General features: G+C 51.0%; 1 protein-coding gene across 1 annotated transcript; it reads left to right on the forward strand.

Moving 5' to 3' along the window:
* Window positions 1-300: 300 nt before the first annotated feature.
* On the forward strand, window positions 301-2,792 carry LOC104615569 (deoxyribonuclease gamma-like; the record flags this gene model as incomplete). Its single annotated transcript, XM_010287416.1, is given in 6 exon segments — window positions 301-413; window positions 783-940; window positions 1,851-1,947; window positions 2,207-2,329; window positions 2,332-2,403; window positions 2,748-2,792. Coding segments are annotated over 6 exon segments (608 nt in total), but the record flags the coding sequence as incomplete, so codon positions are not given.
* Window positions 2,793-3,362: the final 570 nt, after the last annotated feature.

The raw sequence follows: 3,362 nt of genomic DNA on the forward strand, positions 1-3,362 counted from the left end.
CACGGGCGGTGGGTTAGTGGGTGCGCTCCACGCCGCTGGCATGGCCCAGGAGCAGCTATTCCCTGGGTGTCGGAGCAGGGTTTGCCTTGCCCTGACACCGCACCTCACCGTGTCGCAGCTCAGCGTCGGCTGGGCAGCTGGGGGGGAGCGCTGTGCGATTACACAGCAAACGACTCTGATCTACAGCCAGAACAGCAGCACTTTCTTCTTCAGAAAAACCTTCCTGCTTACAAGTCAACCCCTGTTTCTTTGTGTGTTTAACCATGACGCTTTTTCCTGTTCTTTTGTCTTGTTTTTAAGCTGTCAAAGAGTTTGCTATAATCCCTCTGCACACCACACCAGAGACAGCAGTTCGGGAGATTGATGAGCTCTATGATGTGTATCTAGATATAAAACAGTGCTGGAAAACCGAGGTTAGTTGACACATCTATTTTACTAACAGCGGCTTTGGTACTGACTCACCTGGTACGCTGTTTGCCACTCACAGCCTGATAACCTTAAAACTGTTGATAACAAGCCCCAGATTTTTAATAACTCTCTGATATATTTTCATGGAGTTCTCCACACTTTGATCAGTAAAGCTGACCTCCTGATAAATGCCTTGGTGGTGCCTCGGTGGTGCGCCCAGCAGAAAGGAGAAGCCCTGCTGCACTCAGAGAGCACTCGCTATTTGGGCTGTATGGGGGGCTATTGGCAGCATCTGTTGGCCCTAAAAGCCCTTGCTGGTATTTTTCTGAAGAGCTGTCCTCATGATTACTTCTTAAACCCCTCCTACCTTCCAGAACTTCATTTTCATGGGGGACTTTAATGCTGGATGTAGCTACGTTCCCCAAAAGCAGTGGAAGAACATCCGGCTGAGGACTTACTCCGAATTTGTCTGGCTAATCGGTGACAAAAATGACACAACGGTGAAGAAAAGCACAAGCTGCCCGTACGACAGGTAAAGGGTTCACTGCCAAACCGCTCCCTGTTTATGACTTTCTGAGAAAAAAAATATATGGAAAGGTGTCAGCGACTGTCAAATAAAGCAAATGTGCAATGAGGCCTTCAAAAATAAAACTGTCTGGGGGGAAGTGAGATCTGAGTACTTCTAGTCAGGAGCGCAAAGCACTTTGCAGGCTTGTTGACAAGCGGTTTTGCAGACAGGGCAGTAATTGATGTGAGAACCAGCCACCGTTGCGGCTCAGGTGGAGACAGATGACAGGCGGTCAGGCAGCGCGTCGCACCTGCAGAGCCCTGCGGACGCCCAGGTGGAAGGCGCTGCCGCCTCCTCCGTGCCAGCTTAGCGCCCCGGCTTCTGCTCTTGCATTCGTAACTTGGGTTGACAAATGCAAAATCGGGTTGTGCTCAGGAGGTGGGACGCCTCGCTTCCCCTGGGCACGTGGCGAGTCCCGCTGCTACCTGCAGGTCCCTCAGCAGGGACAATAGATACATCAGCTTTTTGGAGCCCAGAGCAAGTCAAGACTTAAAACTCTTGCAGAACGAGCTTCTGGATCAAAGCAGGACTTCGCAGAGACTCCAGTCATTGGTGTCCTATGATTTTTGTATCCAAAGTACAGCTGTGAACTTTGCAGCACTCTTGGGGTGGGTTCAGATACAAGTCATTTAACGTTGGCTTCCAAGGCCAACACGCTGCCGGGTATTTAGGTGTTTCACTCCCAAGGAAATCCATCAGCCAAACTCAGCAGAAAGCACGTGCTGACATCTCTAAATAGGCAGCCCATAGGAAAGGACAAACCATATGTAGCTGTGAGTCCATCAAGGCCACCTCTCTGGCTGCTGGCTCGGTGCAGCATGGCTGCCGCCGGCTGGGCACCCATAACAGCACTCCTTTCCCTTGCTCCTTGCAGGATCGTGGTCAGCGGGCAGAAGCTCATCCACGCCATCGTGCCACACTCTGTCAACATCTTTGACTTCCAGAAGGACTTTCAGATGACCGAGGAGCAGGTAGGCGCAGCATGGCCTCTGCAGCAGTGGGGCAAGGGCTAACGCAGGAGCGCAAAGCCAACAGTGTCCAGGCACTTTTGAACATGGTCTTGTCCATAAAACCGTTGCATTCTCAAAAAGTGACGCAATGCTCGTGTTGCACCTCCCCACATCCACCACCGCACACCCACCTCCCCGCCATGCGGTAGAAGCCCCTGGGGCAGGTTTGGAAAGAGCGTGGGTGGCCGGCTCCCAACCCCTCTGCGCCGTTGTCTTGCAGGCACTGGGGTTGAGTGACCACTACCCAGTGGAGTTTGAGTTAAAAACAAAAGGTGGCTTCTTCAACTGGCTGAAATCGCAGTTTTCAAAGAAGAGGAGACCAAGAAAGAGCCGCCGCTCGAGCTGATGAGCGTGCCTGCCGATTCCTCTCACATGGCATGGAAGTGCACAGACGCCGACAGACCTTGTAGAAGACTAGTATGGATGTACTCACAGCAAGTGCAATATTTAGTGGGAAAAAACCCAAATATTTTGTTCAAGTTCAAATATTTGGGGTAAGAAGGTGAACTAAACCTTCAGCTTATTTTCCTCATTGTACGCAAAAATAAATCAGCTAGAAGCAGCATACTATCCTTACTGCACTGACCACAAATGTAAGGAGCTACTGCAAGCGTAAAATACTTTTGTGCCCTTTATCTGTAACACCTGAAGGGCAGGGATCTCCACGCGCTCGTGCAGGCTCTGGAGCTCTGCTACTCCTCTGCAGAGGGATTAAAAGGACCTTTCTGAATTGTGCGTGTGTGTGTGTGTCTATGCTTCAGAGCTGCAACCGGCGGGACACAGGTCTGTGCCTGGTGATCCGCAATGTAAAACGTTGCTGGACATTTTGTATTTGCTTGGTGTGGGTTTGAACCTGCTCACAGCATCCGAGCGCTTGGGGAAAGACAGGAAGAAAAGACAGAGGGAGAGGCAGTGAGAGTCTCTTTTCCGCACTAACCCAGCCAGGAGCAGCAGAGAGAGCACTGGTGGTTCTCACCCCTGCCTGCCTGCCTGCCTGCCTGCCAGCTGTCATCACCCTGCCTGCAAACCTCAGGTGAGAAGCCCTGCGGATCCCAGATGACAGCACTGCCAACAGAGAGCGTCATCAAAATTTACAGTAAAATCTGATTTCAGCGTCCTGACGTGGAAGTGAGCTGCATCTCCTCCCCAAAAAACCTCCGTGGCAGCCTGAAATTCTCTGACGAACCAGACTTTAATGATGATTATTTAACATAGTGGTGCAGCAATCTGTTTTCTCAGCTCAGCCCACAGGCTGTATTTAGTGCAAACCAAACCCTGTCACACAGATGGCATCTGAAAAGTGGGAATAATCCAACTGTTAGTAGAGGCAAATATTCATCTCCCTTCATCAACACTCCCCAGTTTGTCTGCTGGCG

Source organism: Phaethon lepturus, unplaced genomic scaffold (assembly GCF_000687285.1).
Source record: "Phaethon lepturus isolate BGI_N335 unplaced genomic scaffold, ASM68728v1 scaffold31875, whole genome shotgun sequence".
Classification (NCBI taxonomy): domain Eukaryota; kingdom Metazoa; phylum Chordata; class Aves; order Phaethontiformes; family Phaethontidae; genus Phaethon; species Phaethon lepturus.